The sequence below is a fragment of the Callorhinus ursinus genome, unplaced genomic scaffold (assembly GCF_003265705.2).
Source record: "Callorhinus ursinus isolate GAN/ISIS: 27379988/994484 unplaced genomic scaffold, GSC_fseal_2.0 scaffold24, whole genome shotgun sequence".
Taxonomy (NCBI): domain Eukaryota; kingdom Metazoa; phylum Chordata; class Mammalia; order Carnivora; family Otariidae; genus Callorhinus; species Callorhinus ursinus.
In genome coordinates this window covers 11,658,671-11,673,981 of record NW_027397086.1, presented here as the reverse complement: position 1 = coordinate 11,673,981, position 15,311 = coordinate 11,658,671, and the positions used below count along the sequence as shown (strand labels likewise).

Below are 15,311 nucleotides of genomic sequence, written 5' to 3'. Positions count from 1 at the left end.
CACTGTTTGCTGTGCTCATATCTGAACCCCCCACTGTACCTGAGGCAGGTCACATGACAGAAGCCTAGATGGAATCTCCTTAGGCACTTGCTCATGGTGGCGGTTTGGGCACAGGCTGCAGACGACAAGGAAGCCGTTTTGTGACTGGACCCCTCTCCTAGTTCCTGCTCTTGGGGCACTGCAACAAGTGAGCAACGGGCAGAGCAAATCCTATTTGGTCCATAAACTAGGTGTGAAGCAATGGGTTCAGCGTTGGAAGGAATGGGAAAAACAGAGATGAGCCGACAGGTGTATAAAGGAGGAGATTTCATGGTGGAGAAATAGGGAAGACGGGCAGGGGCTTGAAAGTCATGTAGATAGATTTAAAATAAGGAGCTTTCTGGATTGGCTGGTGCAATCAGAAAGACTTCATGGAGGAGGCAACATTTGATCAGAGTCTGAAAAAATAAGAGGAAGACGAGCGGGTGCACGGAGGTGGTTGGAATGAGGGAGATGCTTAGGAGAGTGTAGTGGTCTTTAATCTTTGAGTACCTGTAGAGCTGGATGACGAAGAACACAGTATTTAGAATCATAGAGCCAGGGGAGCTTGTCTCTTCCTCTTATGGCAGGGCTTCCAAACCTCAGCACTGTTGACTTTTTGGAGAAGGATGATTCTTTTGTGTGGGGACTGCCAAGGTTGCAGTAGCACGCCCACACCATTATGATACTCAGAAATGTCTTCAGACATTTCCAACTGTTTCTGGGGACACAATCATCTCCAGCTGAGATCTGCTGATGTACACTGTAGTTCTGCACCAATTACTTGACCTCTCTGCGCTTGCTCTTTGATCTGTACAATGGACGTAACAATCCTATATATATAAACACGTGCTGGCAGCGAACTTGTTAAGGAAATGTGACTTAGCCTTACTCTTCTATTTATTTTTTAAAAGATTTATTTATTTGAGAGAGAGAGTGAAAGAGCGAGCACGGGAAGAGGCAGACAGAGAGACTCCTGCTGAGGGCGGAGCCCAACCTAGGGCTTCTGATCTCAGGAGCCAGGAGATCAGGACCTGAGCTGAAACCGAGAGTCAGACGCTTAACCTACTGAGCCACCCGGGCGCCCCTTAGCCTTACTCTCGTATGAAGTGGATCTCTTTTCTCTGAATAAAGCTGATCCCCTAGCCCCCACATATGGAATGAGTAAAGGCAGAGCTGGGCTGGTTGAAGCTGGGTGCGCAGCCCCCAAGCCTGCCTTCTGCTGGCTAGTGACCCCTTTGGGGGCCTGCTAGAGGAAACGCCCAGAAGCAGCTCATACATGCCCTGGGAGAGTGGAGTCTGAAAGGCCTGGATTTGAATCCCGGCTCCTTCCTGATGGGTTCCAGAGAGAGTAAAGAAACCTGGAGATCTCTGAAGACCAGGGAGCTTTGGTCTTACAGCCCAGAGGGAGGCAAGTGAAGCGTCCAGGCATTTAAGGAGGCTCTCACTCTCGGGTGAGAACCTTGCACTCCCAGGACCCAACCACAGAGGGCCTCCTTAAGTTGTTCCTGGTCTGTGCCTTGTTTGTTCTACTGACTCCAGGCTCACATCAAAGACCGACCCTCCATTCCTAGCTGACTGATGAGTTAACCCAGTTTCTTCACCACGAAAGATGGGGATGCTAAAATCTGCCTTGTCGAGTAATTTTAAAATTAAATAGATAATACACTGTAAGCAACGAGAAGAATGTCACATGGCAGTCAGGGCTATGGTTGGTTCCCTTCCACAGTCCGATGGATCAGACAGAACACGGAGGCTGGGAGTTCAGGGCATATTCAGGAAACAGCGAGAAATCCAAGGATAGCCAGAACAGTAGCAGAGAAGTCAGAGATGATCCAGAAAACGGTCGGTCTGGACCACACAAGGCCGGGCTGGCCACCGGCAAGTGCACCCTGCGCCCGGCATCCCCCGGGACAACAAGAGGATGAAGCTAGCACCGGGTCTGAGCCTGCAGAGGCGGCAGGTGGGGGCCGCACTTACCTCTCCCGAGGCAGCTGATGGTTGGGATTGTGGCGGCAGCGGACGCTAAGGCCAAAGAGCTTGCGGGCCGTGCGCTGGATCTTCTGCCTCTGGGCCTCGGTGGTGCTCTGCAGGAGCTTGTAACGGTTCTGCAGGTCCCAGTCGTTGCCCCAGTGCTGATGGATGCTCCCGATGGTCAGGAAGTGGTTGCTGGGGAGACGCTTCATAAAGGATTTAAACTCATCTAGCAAGAGACAAAGGCCAAGAGAGAAGGGCTGAGCGCGGGGCAGCCCCCATCTGAGGTTGCCTCTCATGCTCAGCCCCACCTACCAACACAGCAGGTTTGCAAATAAAACTTCCTCCTTTGAGGCCCATGAACACTGCTGCTCCAGCCCGCTCTGCTCTGACCACGCTGTGCAAGGGCCACTCCACTTTCAGGAAGGTCCTTTTCCTTTGCTCTCATGGGAGTGAATCTGCAGCCTGCATCCCCACGGGAAACAGGGCTTCCCAAACTCCGGTCATCTGCACGCCAGCTTGATAATGATAGTCACATCTCATTTGTACTTCTTTTTACTTAATATTTTCTTTGAATCAATTAAACCACTTTTTTTGTATCCAATTCTGCCTTAGGAAACCTCCATCACATGCTTTCAATAGAATGGGAGCTTTAAAAATAAAGCTGGACTAATTGTACATAATAAAAAAATAAAATAAAGTTAAAAAAAATAAAGCTGGAAATGCAAATACGATGAAAACCGTATTAAGAGATCCTGGACCGACAGCGTCGCCTGCTCAAGGCCCTGCGCCCACTCTCCTTGAGACATACAGGAAGGTCGTGAGTGATAGGTGCTAAAGGTGTATTAGCACCAACTCCCAAGTTCTCTTTGGTGTCATCTGCAGGGTTGAACGAGAACTGAGACAGGTCAAGCTCCCCACTGTGTGATCCAGTCCCGCCGGAGGTTGTCTGTGTACCCTTTCACATCACGTCCCCTTTTGGGAACACACCAGCTGAAGAGATGGGGGCAAATCCTGGGTCTCTGGGGGGAAGCTTTCTGCCTCAGTGTGTGGTTCTGAGTTTCAGAGTTTCAGTATTTGCTACAACTTGACACAGCCTTAGAGGTTCTCTAGGCCAGGTTTCTGGTTCTGCATAGAGGGAAACTGAGGCCCCGGCCCCTCCCCAAACTGAGGCCCAGAGTGGGGAAATGATTTTCTGAAGGTAGAACAGCCTGCAAGTGACAGGAGGCAGGACGCAAATCAGAGCTGTTGTTTTTTTAATATTATATATATATACATACACACACACACACACACACACATATATATACACATATATGGATTTGCAGCTTAGTGCTTCCATTTCGTGTTATAAAACCTATAAGGAAATTTCAGGTCCATTAGGCATTCATTTTCTTTTTAAAAATGCCTACATAGCTTTCAACAAGCACCATGCTCAGTCTGAAACACCTAACCCATTATAAGTGATTTTACAGCAAACCTATGAGGTGGGTACTTTTAGTGCCTCCTTTTATAGAAACTAGGACACAGAGAAGACAGTTGACTTCCCAAGGTCACACAGCCAGTAAATGGTAGAATTAGAACTCTAGCCAGGCTCTGAATCTTATGCTCTTACTCAGCATTATACGCTTACTCTCAACACATAAGGAAGACCAGTATATTGGGAGAAAAATAAATAAATAAAAGGTGCTGGAAACAGGAATCTTGGACTCCCAGGAAACTTCCGGCATGTCATTATTAACAGTAGGACATGCAAAAGGAGACCGAACCGCATCTTGGCCCCTGAGCAGCTGTAAGACCATCATGCTTTCAACACCTCAGTTTTCCCATCTGTCAAACAGCTATCCTGGCACCCCAAGCAAATCTTCAGAGAGTGACATCGACTGCCTCTGCCGAAATAGTTCTTGACGTACAGAAAGTGTCCAGGGGATGCGTGATGATGTAGGACTGGAAGGGTATCGGACGACTGTGCTGACTGATTTATTCAGGGAGCTGGCTGGAGGCAGGGGGCTGGCCCTAATGACTCTATGCTTTTTGGCTGCCCACCCCTGCCCCTGTGGAAGAAATGCCACCCTCCTGTGGAAGGCTCTGTTGACCTCGAAGGACAGAACAGTCGTTTCAATGAACCTGAATCTGGGTCAGATAGGGATATATAATTTAAAAGTTAAAATGATTTAATTTTCTTGACTTGAAGTAGAACGGTTCCCTCCCAACAAAGGAGGTGTAGACAGACCCCCATTTGGGTGTGTAAACTAGGCTGGTTCTATTTGACCACCAGCACTCCGACTGTGAAGGAATCATTGGCTCTTCCCTTTTGGCTGGTCATTAATCCCCCCAAAGTGCCTGGTTGGATGGGGCATTTAGGCCATTGCCTGAAATGAAAAGGAGGAAAACACACACGCACAAGCCACCTATACAAGTGGAGATGGGTGGATTTGTCTTAATGGGTAAAACCATTCCAAATGGGTAAGTACAGGATATCTGTAGTGCATGTGTGCTATCATGGGGAGAAAGCGTGCCATGGAAATTATTTCTGCAGCCTCTCAGCTGTGTCTCCTGACCCACTGAAAGTGGTTTCTCTTCCTTGGGAATAGGATTAGATGCTAAGGATCCTTACTGCTTGTGCACACAGCCGACGTTCCCCTCTGCTTTTTAGCAATCGGTGGAATCTCTCTGCAAAAGCATTTTATCAAATGCTTTTTTTGTTTGAGGCCAAATAATGGTCATAACACATTTCCATCATGAGCCTCTCTTCTCTGAATCCCTGGGATTTTAAATGGACTGATGGGTGCAGGTTCATAGGGTGGTCCCAGCTCCATGTGAGCTGCAGGAGAGCAGAATCGCTCATGCATCGTGGGCTCCGCAAGCTGGCTGGGGGCTCAGAGTTCATGGAAACCAGTGGTTTTCCCACACAGCTCAGTACGACTCAGCTTTCACCTGGGGTGCACAGCGGCTCCAAGGTATGATTTTGTTCGATCAAAGGCTTTCTCGGCTAAAAATTTAAATAAATTCAAATATGAAAACCACAAACATGTCCTCTCATTTATCAGATGAGGGAACTGAGGCCCAGGGGGTAAAGAAGAATTAATAAAGTTACAGAAGCTGCTACAGGCTCTGGATTTGGAACCAGGGATTCCATTACCGACCTTGTCATTTGCTAATGATGTGACCCTGGGGAAGACACTGGGTCTTGGCACCCTCTGTCCTCTGGGATGCAGGAATATCACTACTCGCTGTAATGCAGTTGTTGTGATAAATTTTAGGAATATTAAGTTGTTGTGATAAATTTAAGGAATATTAAGTTGTTTTTTTTTTAAAACAGTAATGCTCTCTGCATATGTCCATTTATTTAGCAGATATCTGAGCTGATATTAAATGCCAAGTATTTACTTGGCATCTCTTCTTGGAAGTCTCAAGGCTTCCCAAGGTGTTCATGTCCAACGCTGAGCACAGTCTTTTTTTCTGAACCTCCCAAGGTGTTCTAGCTTAATGAATGGTACCAGCGTTCATCAAACTCTAACAAACATACCTAAGAAAAGCTCTTGAATCTCAACACCCATCTCTTCGTTTAGCCAATGTAACATCATGCCTAACTATCTCGGCATCTCTGCATGTTCCCCATTTTCTCCACCTATACTATCGTGCTAACAATGTCACTGTCCTCTCCCCGCTAGGCACTTTAGGATGGCCTCCCACTGGCTGACATACACTCCCCCACTGATTTCTGCATCTCAGATGCTCTTCCCCAACTCGCCTCTCCTGACCTGCCCGACCTGCCTGGCCACATTCAACCTCCCCCTCCACGGATTTGCTCCTTCTTCACACACCTGATTAAAATGTCCTAATTATCTGTATGGTCATATACAGAAAGTCATGTCTGACTTTCACACTCACTAGAAGCTCCACGGAGGCCGAGCTCCAACTCTGCCCCTCATCCACTTTATGGCCCTGGGAGACTGACTTTCTTCTCCTGAAATTCATGACCATTAATTTTCTTAACCACGAAAAGCAGGAAATAGCTAAGTACCTGAAAAGTTGCTTGAGCTTTAACAAGCTGTGAATTCTTTGGATATCTATGTCTGTAAGGATATCTACCTATATGTACATGTATTAAAATCTACACATATGTATGTATTTACACATGCATGTAGGTTATTTATTTAGACACACACACACACACACACACACACACACACACACACACAGACTCAGGAATCAATACAGATACTTTTGACTCTCTATTCTCCAAAGGCTTCTCTGTGTTATATGGCATTACTCTCTCTCTGTCTTCTGGGTACCCTAGAGACAATACATCTTAGGACCACAAACTCGATTATGTGATCCATGACTCCATTCGATGGAGACTGACTGAGTACCTCCTCCATGACAGCTACTAGACCGGGCTCTGGTCCCTCCCCAGTGAAAGAGTTGGGGTCACCGAATATTCCCTCATAGTGAGTCCTAATTCTAGTTAGACAGTTTCCTTTCCTTGACTTGGCTCAGGGCCATTGATGCAGTACGACTAGGTTCTCTACCTGAATTCTCCAGGTCCTTATAAGCTTCGGCCCAAGACTTGGCCATGTTGGCCAGCGTGTACTCCATGATCTGGATGTCGGTGATGGGGCAGTTGCATTGTGGGAACTCCTCCGCGCACTGACATCTACATTGGCTGTTCTGACATACATACTCCCCCTCACCATTACACATGATGTAGCTCAAGGCCGACTGGACAAACTTCTCTTGCAGATACTGAGGGAAGATGATCTGAAGACCTGTTTGAGAATAGCAAGAAAGGGAAAAAAAGAAAGGTTAAAGAAGGTGTTTCATTAGCAGTTTTGAAAGGTGATGCATAGGAATCCGAAGCTGCTAGCTTTCTCCCCGTGTATTGTAACCAAAATATTTCTGGGCCTGCCTGGATCCAGACAGGCCCCCTTGGCGAGGCCTCCAGTTGCAATGCTCCTACTTAGACTTCTCCAAGTCATGACCTTGGCCACCCCTGAAGGGCATACTTTATTCCGTAGCATTGGGACAGAGGCCAGAGCCTGATCTGGCCTACACCTTTTCCATTTGGGGACAAAACCCTTATTGAAAGCACACGATTATTGTTTTTTTTTTTTTTCTTTCTTATTTCCTTCATTTCTTTTGTGTTCCTTTCTTCAAATATTTACAAACTCTATTTAGGAAGCACAGGTCCTGAGCTAGGCACTAGGTCTACAGAGATAAAAAAGACATGATCCTTGCCCTTGGGGAATTTACAGTATAATCAGCAGGGATAGACACGGACACACATCATCATAACATAGCTTTATAGACCTGCAGCAGAGAAGGCCATATGAGGCGACGGGACAGCGGAAGGTTGCAAATAACATTGCTTGGATAGCAGGGAAGCCTTTATAGGAGAGACGGCATTTGGGTTGGTTGAAAGGTAAATAAGAGATCCTCATGCAAAAAGAAGAACAGGAAGCACATTCTAGAGAGAAGAATAGCAAGAATAAAGATGTGTATGTCTGGGAGTTGTTGGTGAATGAAATGAATTTGCGTGCGTGGGGGTGCACTGCTCTAACGGAAACAGGTTCAGAGGGGAGCAGGTGCCAAAGGGCACATTTATCATATGCTAAGGAATTTGGACTTCATCCTATGGATAATGGGGATACTTTGGTAAATTTCAAGGATAAGAGTAATATAAAGACAGTGGTATAATTTAATAAGACCAGTGCATCATAAAAATAGTACAGGATGACATCAGAGAGAATTATTATTTTTTCTTCTTTGCTCTAAACACAAAGAGGCCAAGGCTCAGAAGTCACAAGCCCAAGCCTACAGGACGAACACTCCGGACCACACCTCATAATCTTTTCTCTATTCTTGCCTAATGAAAGTCTTAATCCTGTCAGGATTAAGGATAGAGAAGGATTTCTCTGGGCACGTGCACTACTCACATACCCCTGAGATGTGACCATAATGGACTATGGCCTAGGGTGTCCAACTAGAAGGACTACTCTGGGCTAAACTAATTCACGAAAGCACTTTCACCTAAGACATTTCTCTCTACCTCATTTGGGGCTGCTGACAGTTTTAGCCATCAATGCATATGCGGGTAATGGTTTAAAGACCCACTGTGTGAGAAATAACTGTGTTCTCTGGCTTACATTTTTCTCTCATTCATGCTTCAGGGACACCCCCTCATCCTACTCATCAGGGGTTTGCTGAATAAGCTTGGCTTTTCTCTCCTTCTACTTCACAGTTGTGTTTCTACATTTTGTCCCCCTCTCTCACTTTCAAGTTATTTAAAAAAAAAATGAAGTGCCATCATTTCATCCTGTCTTCATCCAGCAGCTAAAAAAGACTGTGTTCAGAAGGGCATTGTGGGAAAGAAGATGGTGCCTCCAGCCCGACTGACAGCAGGGACCTAGGAGGTAGTTAAAAGCTGGGCATTGCTGGTCAGGCCCCTCTCCTTACTCCCTACACATCTCGGGCAAGTCCCTCGAACTGTCTAAGGCTTTACTTCTTCTTTCGTAAAATGGAGATGCTTTGAGTACTTACATCAGAAGGCTGTTGAAAGGGCTAAGTGAAGGAATCCCTGAAAATTGTCCAGAACAGTTCCTGGCACATGGCAGGCAAACAGTAAATGTTACCCATTCCTAATTTTTAAAAAAGATTTATTTATTTATTTGAGAGAGCAGGGGGAGAGAAAGAGAGAATCCTCAAGCAGAATCTCTGCTCAGCGCAGAGCCCAATGCAGGGCTCGATCCCACAACCCTGAGATCATGACCTGAGCTGAAATCAAGAGTCAGACGCTTAACCGACTGAGCTACCCAGGTGCCCCAATTCATTGCTATTTTTGATGATGATGATGATGAAATCATTCCTGGGATTGACGTTTTTTAACGTGTCAACAGGACCTTCAGGATAAATGAACAATAGCTGTGGGTATTTAATAAGAAGAAAATAGCCAGCAGTCGAGCTCTTTGCAGAGACTTCATGAGACGTGGAGTTTAGAATTCTGTGCCTGTTGAAGTGGCATGGTGGTGGGGAGTACGTGATTCAGGAAGGCGGATCTGCATTAGTCCACAGGGAAGGTGTTCTAAAGGACAGAAGGAGCTGTAGGGCCTGGGTGCTGTGGGCTGGCGGACTGGGGGTCAGCTCCGCACCAATGGGCAAGGGGTCCGCAGGAAGCTGAGCGATGGCTGGGGAGGGTCACCGGCCAAGAGGGTGATGACACAGACCCCAAAAGATGGGGCCAAACGCATCAAGCAGTAGAGTCCCTTGTCAGCTAAGTCTCCAATTCTTTCAGAATATGCATTATTGAGTCATTTTATCTGTATCACGGTTTTTGCTTCCAAAGCAAAATTTATTTTTAGCTGATCCCAATCCCCTATAGGCATCTGAGTCTATGGATTGGGGTTAAGTTTCTGTTGGAACTCTATAGACTATACTCTCAGTCCTATTTTTCTAGCTTGCTCATCATTTCCTTTCTCCCTTTTGTAGGGGATAAAATATTCTATTCTTGGTCCCAGCCCAAAAGGAATTTGGGGAGAGCATTTTTAGAAAATTGCGTCAAATCATTTCTCCGTTTGGCAAGGATACAAAAGGCAGTATTACCTACCCCATTAAATGCCAACTGAACACAGATGAAGTTTGGGGTTGGGGGGTTTCTGGGAGCAGCTGAAACACAAAACTGATTGCTCTTTAAAAAAGGAAACTCAGATCATGCCGAGCTGTCTCTGAGGCAGAATCTCCTGGGCAATTTTGAAAGAGAATAATGAAGACGTAGCAATTAAAAAGCACTTTTCTGCAAAATGTCATTACTGTTTAAAGTTACATAACCATCTCGACAGCAGCGGAGGTTCACAGAGCAGTCACCGCCGGAACTGTCTCCTGATGACCTGTGTCCAACAAAGGGGCCCATTGCTGACCTCCAAATTGGCGCCTGAGTCCTGCCGGCTTCAGTGGGAGTCATAAATAACTTGGAGGGCAATTTGGCCTGTGGAGCCACAGTTTGAAAGATATACAGCTACCAGCTGGGGTGTAATATTCTAGACCCACAGTTCCCAAAGACACACAGAGTGTGGGGGGTAGAGGAGGAAGAGAGAGAGAGGGAGAGAGAGAGAGAGAGAGAGAGAGAGAGAGAGAAAGAGAGAAAGAGAGAGAGAGAGATGGGCCACCATTATTGCTGAGCACATAAATTTTGCCTCAAAAGACCCAGGAAGGCAATAGCTGAGAGTTTCACTTGAACACCAAGTCACTCGTGCTGAACATATGGGATATCTCCCCCTAATCTCATTATACTTAAAAAAAAAAAAAATCTTGTTATACTTTAAATTGGAATGTTTCACTGTTCTGCGAAGTGAGTGGGCAACGTAGATGTGGGAACACTCACGTCATCTTCTTTCTCTTCTCCTGATTTTTGCCTGACTTTGTCCCTTAGTCTTCCTCCCACCTCACCTTCAACACAGACGTTTCACAATCTTTTTTTGTATTTTACATAGTCTTTGTGCGAGGAGGGATGATTTCTCCCCTGTCACACAGGAGGGTATCTCTACCGCCTTGCTTCCTCACTCCTTCGTCCTAATAGTCTCTCTCTCTCTCTTTTTTTGAAACACATTCCCTCCTTGTGCGGGTCTTGTTCTCCCACGGTCTCTGCACGTGTCCCTCCCTGTGCCAAGAACATTCTCTCCCCAGATCTTGGCATGGCTCCCTTGTCCCGCAATCCAGACCTTCCCAGATCCCCCAAATTAAAATGCTTCTTTTACTTCCATCGTAGGATTACTGATGGAATTGATCTTATTAATTTGTTTTCATATATTTTTTTTCATCTCCCCCATTAGAGAGTGGGCTTCAGGGGGACAGGGGCCTTAATCTGTTCCCCTCAGACCCTCCCTCAGAGTATAAATTAAGGCCAAGCCCAGTAGAGGCTCCAGACACTCATTTGTTGGATTTTCATTCAATAGCCATTCTCTTTTTCACCCCGACTGGAAAAAAAGAAAAGAAAAAAAAAAAAAAAGTTGTCCCTAAACACTTTGAGGATGGTGGAATTGGCCCAAAGCTGGCCTGAAGCCTCACACCCAAAGTAGCAGACTCAGGCCTCAAATCCAGGAATTGTGACTGCGTTTCGGAACACTTGAGGGCCCTTCCAGCTCTGAGGCAGGAAAGAGCGGGACCTGAGACAAACTCCTGCCTCAGCGTCCCCATGGTGGCTCTGGCGCAGGGCGGTCCCTGCGGATGTCTTAGCCTCTCTGAAATCCAGGCTACTTGCCTGTGAAGTTCAAATCCCGGGACCGCTGCAAGGAATACATCAGCGGGAAAGGCATAAACAGCACTCAGCAAGAACCTGGCTGCTATGGGCGGGATGTCTGTGTCCCCCAAGTGCCTATGTTGAGGCGCCGGTGTTAGGAGGTGGGGCCTTGGCAGGCGATTAGGTTTACAGCAGGTCACAAAGGTGGGCCTCCACAATAGGATTAATGGACATAGAAGAAGAAGAAGAAACAGAAAAGGTCTCTTTCTCTCCCTCTCCTTCCATGGACACACACGAAGGAAAGGCCATGTGCGCACACAGTGGGAACCCAGCTGTCCACAAGCCAGGAGCATGCTTTTACCAGACAATGAACTTGCCAACATCGTGATCTATAGACTTCCAGCCTCCCAAACTGTAGAAATGAAGGTCTCTCGTTTAAACCACGCAGTCTATGGTATTTGTGATAGCAGCCCAAGCAAAGACAAGAGCCTAAGTAAGTGATCAGTAAATGCTATGCACCCCTGTGTATGCCACATCAGAACATAATCCATTCCCTGAACCAAACTTGAGTCTTTCTTGGAAACATCCTCCCGAGTGGCCACACTTGGGCCGGTAGGAAACCTGCCCAGAGTGCCCGGTCTCTTAATAGCATTCTAGGAATTATTATAGGTCTCTATTATTTATCATTCCACTGTTTCTACTTCAGGGAATCCTCCTCCTTCTCTTTTATCTTTCCTTTTCTTCTCTCCTTCTCGGTCCTTCCGTGTGCCAGGCACCGAGCCATGGACACCATGGTGAATAAGGCGGGCACTCCCTGCCCTCGTGGACCTCAGGGCATAGGGAAGGAGGCGTGTAAACTGCTGCTTGGATGCAGGGCAACCAGTGATCTACCAGAAGCATGAGGTCACTTGGCGAACGCAGAGGAAGAACACCTAACCCAGACTGGAGTAGGGGCAGCCATAGACGCTCTCCTGGAGAAAGTGGCATTTGGGCTGAGACCTAATGGAGTCACAGGAATTAGGGGATGAGAGGTCGGCAGGAAGAGCAGTTCAGAAAGTGGGAATAGCATGGACCAAGGACTCAGGCAATAGAACTCCGTCCAGCTAAGGACCAACCTGACCATCACCTTCCTTTCTGATTAAGGTTCACCCTTTTTTGTTTGTATGTTTGCTTCCAGGTTCCCTAGAGAAGAGATGGTGCCTCAGAGAAGATGAAGATTCTGAAGGGAAGAATGACAGAGGGCAGAGATCTACCAGCTCATTAGAAGAACAGCACTGCTTACAGCAACAGAGGTCAAGGATCCTTGTCCGTTACAGACAAAGAGTATATCTGGGATTCCAAAAAAGAAGTGAGGGCTCACTGCATTGTTGAATTTCAACCACCGGGCAGCTCTAGAGTAACAAGAACTTTCAGGGGACCCCTACATTGAATTCCTTGATACCTTCAAGGACACAGTATTGCTGCCCAAAGCAGGTACCTGGTCCAGGCGACTGTGCTCAGTGAGCTAGGGAGACGGGGGGACCCGATCAACCAAGCTGAAGGTGCCTCTAAAAGTTGAAGGGTGCAGTCCAACTTTCATCTCTGACCCCGATCCTGCTCTTTTGCTGTGAGGAACTCATAGCCTCCTTCTCTTCTTTCAACAGGTAGTACATGGGGGTTTGTTGGAGAAGATGCTTCCACCTTCTAAGGACACAGAGGGGCTACTTGGAGATTCAAAACTAAAGCATAAAATCCAAGTACAACAGACAAAGGCCTGCATTGATGATTAAAACATAAAAAGCAGCTTTATGTCTGGAACACAGTAGGTGTTTAATAAATATATTTTAAATATTGAAGAGGGGAGCCAGGGTGGCTCAGTGGGTTAAGCATCTGCCTTCAGCTCAGGTCATGATCCCAGGGTCCTGGGATCGAGCCCCACATCGGGCTCCCTGCTCAGTGGGGAGTCTGCTTCTCCCCCTCTCTCTTCCTCTGCCCCGGCCCCTCCCCAACTCGTGCTCTCTCTTTCTTTCTCTCAGATGAATAAATAAAATCTTTAAAAATAAATAAATAAATATTGAATCAGCCAGTGACACATTACAAAGATGAAAAGAAATAAACCTGAAGATAATAATTATGGAAGACTTCGTGATGTGTGTGGGATGTGGGTAGATCCCGAAACACAAGCATGGTTTTTAGCAGATAATGAAGAGGAGCCATGGTGTTCCCTGCAGAGGGCATACCTTGAGCAAAGATAGGTCAGTGTCTGAATACCCTGGATCAATCAAAGTCTTGTTCAAGGCAAGAACCATATATCTTTCTGTTTTGTTTGTTTTTTCGATGAACTTTGTTTTATTTTATTCTATATCACAATTACCTAAAATAGTAGTAGTTTTGATGGATGTCCTCTTTTCTGACCTATTTCCTTGCCTACTAAATGCACAATTTCTTTTAGGGCTAAGGGAAAGAGGGGAAAATACAGATTCTATTTTGGTTGAGTAGAAATATTGTTCTATCTTGTTCCTGCATCAGAATGTGGCCCCCTGCAGATACCTCTGAGCCCCATAGGAGTCCCAGCTGTTGCCTTGTACCTGCTAAGTTCTGCTTGTCAAATTTCATCCATTTCTGAAAAGCACGAGATGGGGAGAACAACAAGGCCTAAACCTTTTGCAGAAAGTCAGCCTGATCCCCTTCCTTGTGAAAGCCCAGGGATCTCAGACTGGCAGATAAAGGACTTTATGGCTCCAACACCCATTCTGAACTCCAAAGTAATGAAGGCATGCAGGTCAATTACCCATCTGTTTGTGTTTCTATTGCTGTGAATTACAGTATCCATCGCTGACAGCTCATTGGAGTGGAATGAAAATAAGACGATAATTCACCGGGTGAAACCGTGCAGAAAGGGCGAAAAGGCTATGATCTCATTCAGAAGTTCAGCCTTGTCTCCGGGATGGGTCATTTGCACTCGGGGGTGGGGGGCCGGGGGGATGGGGGGATGGGGGGAAATGAAGAAAGGCAGCTACCTGGGGGGGGAAGTGGGTGGGTTCTGGCGCCCCCTTCTGGATAGAGTAACCTTTTGTGTTCCCAAGGATCATCCTCTATTCTGTGGGATGTCAAGGAATAGACTTGGAACACTTCGATGAAAGATTCAAGTAAATGAAAGTCAGCACAATAAAACAAAAACCTCTTTAATATCAGGAGTTTTGAGGGATGAAACAGGTTGCCTTCGTAGGTAGAACACTGCTCATCACTGGAAGTGTACAAGCAGAATTTAAAGAACCCAAGGCCCACATGGCATGAGGTTATCATTAACTTATATTCAATCCCCATCCAGGCAGTGTCCTCCCTTCGAAAAAATTACAGACCGCACCCCCCCGCCCCCGCCTCTGCACTCACATGGGTTCACACGACACGTTTTGGCCAATGAAATGTTTGCACAAGTAACGGGTACAACTTCCAAAACAGCTAGAAGAACCGACACAACCTTGGTTTTCTGTGCGTCTACTCTGTGCGGCTGTTCATTCACTGGTTAAGCAAAGGTGGATTCGGCATCATTGGTGATGCGCCAGGTAATCTTCCAGACCCTGGAGGAAGGGCAAGGAACTAGAAGCAAAATCCTTGCTCTCGTGAAATTTTCCGCTTAGTGCAGGAGATGGACAATGAGGGGGCTACATAAACACAGGAGGATTTATACTGACAAAAGGATTGGGGGCAGGGAGACTTCTGCATGACAATTTTAACTTTCTTTTTCTTTCTTTTTTTTTTTTAAGATTTTATTTTTTTGTCAGAGAGCGTGAGAGCACAAGCAGCGGGGAGCCACAGAGGCAGAGGGAGAAGCAGGCTCCCGGCTGAGCAAGGAGTCCGGTAGGCGTCTCGATCCCAGGACCCTGGGATCATGACCTGAGCCGAAGGCTGATGCTTAAGTGACTGAGCCACCCAGGGGCTCCCCATTATAACTTTCAAAAAGAGAATATGGTCTAAACTCTGAAATCACCAAGGATATGAAGGCCAACATACTTTTTAAATTCAATTCCATAAAATTTCAACGTGAAGATACCCTCATGGAAGGTATTAAGAAGAAGAGGTTGATTCAATTTAATTATAAGCT

The 15,311-nt window shown here is 46.4% G+C and overlaps 1 protein-coding gene across 1 annotated transcript in view; it reads right to left on the bottom strand.

Moving 5' to 3' along the window:
• The window catches only part of BRINP1 (BMP/retinoic acid inducible neural specific 1), a 177,870-nt gene that overhangs the window by 28,833 nt on the left and 133,726 nt on the right, over positions 1–15,311 (bottom strand). The window contains exons 6-7 of the mRNA XM_025888606.2: positions 6,528–6,764; positions 1,999–2,221 (exon numbers count right to left, since the gene is read on the bottom strand). Coding sequence (XP_025744391.1) covers positions 1,999–2,221; positions 6,528–6,764 — 460 coding nt within the window. The remainder of the gene's footprint in view (positions 1–1,998; positions 2,222–6,527; positions 6,765–15,311) is intronic.